Below are 1,645 nucleotides of genomic sequence, written 5' to 3' on the forward strand. Positions count from 1 at the left end.
CCGTCTCCTTCAATGGGAACCCTGCGCATTCTGACCAAACCCAGGAAGCGGGGGACAAGCGGGACGAGGTACAGACCCAGATGTCCTCTTGTTGATGTGGAACTGCTCACAAATGTCCGAGGCCAGCACGGTCAGCTGAGGCCCCACGATGCTGTCCAGTCGGCGGCAAAAGTCCAATGTGGGCTGGGTGGCAGCTAGCAGGCAAGAAGAAAAGAGCGTTCTGCCCCGGAGCTCTGGGTTTGATAGTCCCGGAGTGCGCTGCAGCCCTGACTTACTGACCACCTGTCTCAGTGTCAGGCCCTCCCTGCCCCCAACCCGTGCCAGGAGGAAGGTGGAGCAGGCGGAGTGAGTCCCACTGAAGAGGCAAAGGCCGCTCTCCTGGGTGGGAAGACCTGCTCCGCACCGTGTGTGTACGTGTACTATGTTCTTGTGCTCATGTGTGTGACTGGTGGCTGTAAAAGGATTGAAGCCCCTGCCAGTGCCAACCCAGGCGGATTGTGACTCAGTGAGCAGGGCAGAGTCAGCTGCTCAGAGCACAGACTGCCACAAAGGGGCGGGGCTGTGGGCAGAGCCAGGTAAGCCGCGAGGAGCAAAGGGCAACATGGGCACACGTACCGTCGATCATGAAGCACACGGCCGCACTCATGGCCTGGGGAGCAAACAGCAGAGGTTACACGGGGGTAACAACCATGCACCCCAACCACAAAGCCAGGCAAGAGACTTCAGCCACCGCACAGTTAGCGTGGACAGGGCGCAAGGTGGTGGCTCCATGTGCTGGCTGTGCGACCCTGGAACCCGTCCCTATCAGTGGGAGGGGCAGTCTGGTGGCACAGAGGTTAAGTGCTCAGCTGGCAACTGAAAGGTCAGAGGTCTGAAGCCACCAGCTGCTCTGGCCTACAGGCACCCCAAGAGGCAGCACCCAACGAGTGGATGGGCTCAGGGTGCAGGCTGCGGTGTTGGGGAGGGACGGGGAATTTAAATACTCGATCAACAGCAGCAAGTAACATGGCATAATGATGTTCACCCAAGGGGCTACTGGGAAGCAGGGGCCTGGTCTCCTGGTCTAGTCTGGGTATGGGTGACACGTCCGTGAAGATGAGTTACAAACAAAACCACCACCAGTAGCAGAGGAATGTCACCTGGTCTCAATGGGCTGTCACACCCGGGACCCACAGTCAGGACATTACTGAGAACAACTGCCTCCCACCCCCAGACGAAAATCACCAGAAGGGCCTGTCATTCACACTGATCAGAGCTGTGTACCCTGGGATGAATGGTTCCAGGCCCCTGTCCCAAAAGACAGGCCAAAGACCTCATCCCTGGACCTGTGACTGTGACCTTGTCTACAAAGGCTGTCGGGGTAATGCTGGGTCAGGCACCAGTCGGAAGGAGGAGCAGCCTGCCTGCCCGGATAGGACCAGGGGCCTACAAATCAATGAGCCAGCCGCCTTGGCACCAAACGGAATGATCCTCAAATCCTGCCTCAGAATTTTTATGGATGGAGACCCATTTAGAGCCCCTGAAGCTGAGAATCCCCTCCTTCCCCTTCCTCTATTTGCCCACCTGTGGTTTCTACCCACTCCCTTTATTGCTTTACCCTCCTCCCCTCCAACTCACTCTCCACCACAGACAAGCATGACTTCTC

The 1,645-nt window shown here is 57.7% G+C and overlaps 1 protein-coding gene across 1 annotated transcript in view; it reads right to left on the bottom strand.

Moving 5' to 3' along the window:
- The window catches only part of CCZ1 (CCZ1 homolog, vacuolar protein trafficking and biogenesis associated), a 20,213-nt gene that overhangs the window by 4,427 nt on the left and 14,141 nt on the right, over nucleotides 1-1,645 (bottom strand). The window contains exons 10-12 of the mRNA XM_013005411.2: nucleotides 1,245-1,287; nucleotides 616-649; nucleotides 77-194 (exon numbers count right to left, since the gene is read on the bottom strand). Of these exons, the coding sequence (XP_012860865.1) occupies nucleotides 77-194; nucleotides 616-649; nucleotides 1,245-1,287 (195 nt within the window). The remainder of the gene's footprint in view (nucleotides 1-76; nucleotides 195-615; nucleotides 650-1,244; nucleotides 1,288-1,645) is intronic.

This window comes from Echinops telfairi, unplaced genomic scaffold, assembly GCF_000313985.2.
Source record: "Echinops telfairi isolate 266 unplaced genomic scaffold, ASM31398v2 ScPeMD7_5;HRSCAF=22, whole genome shotgun sequence".
Taxonomy (NCBI): domain Eukaryota; kingdom Metazoa; phylum Chordata; class Mammalia; order Afrosoricida; family Tenrecidae; genus Echinops; species Echinops telfairi.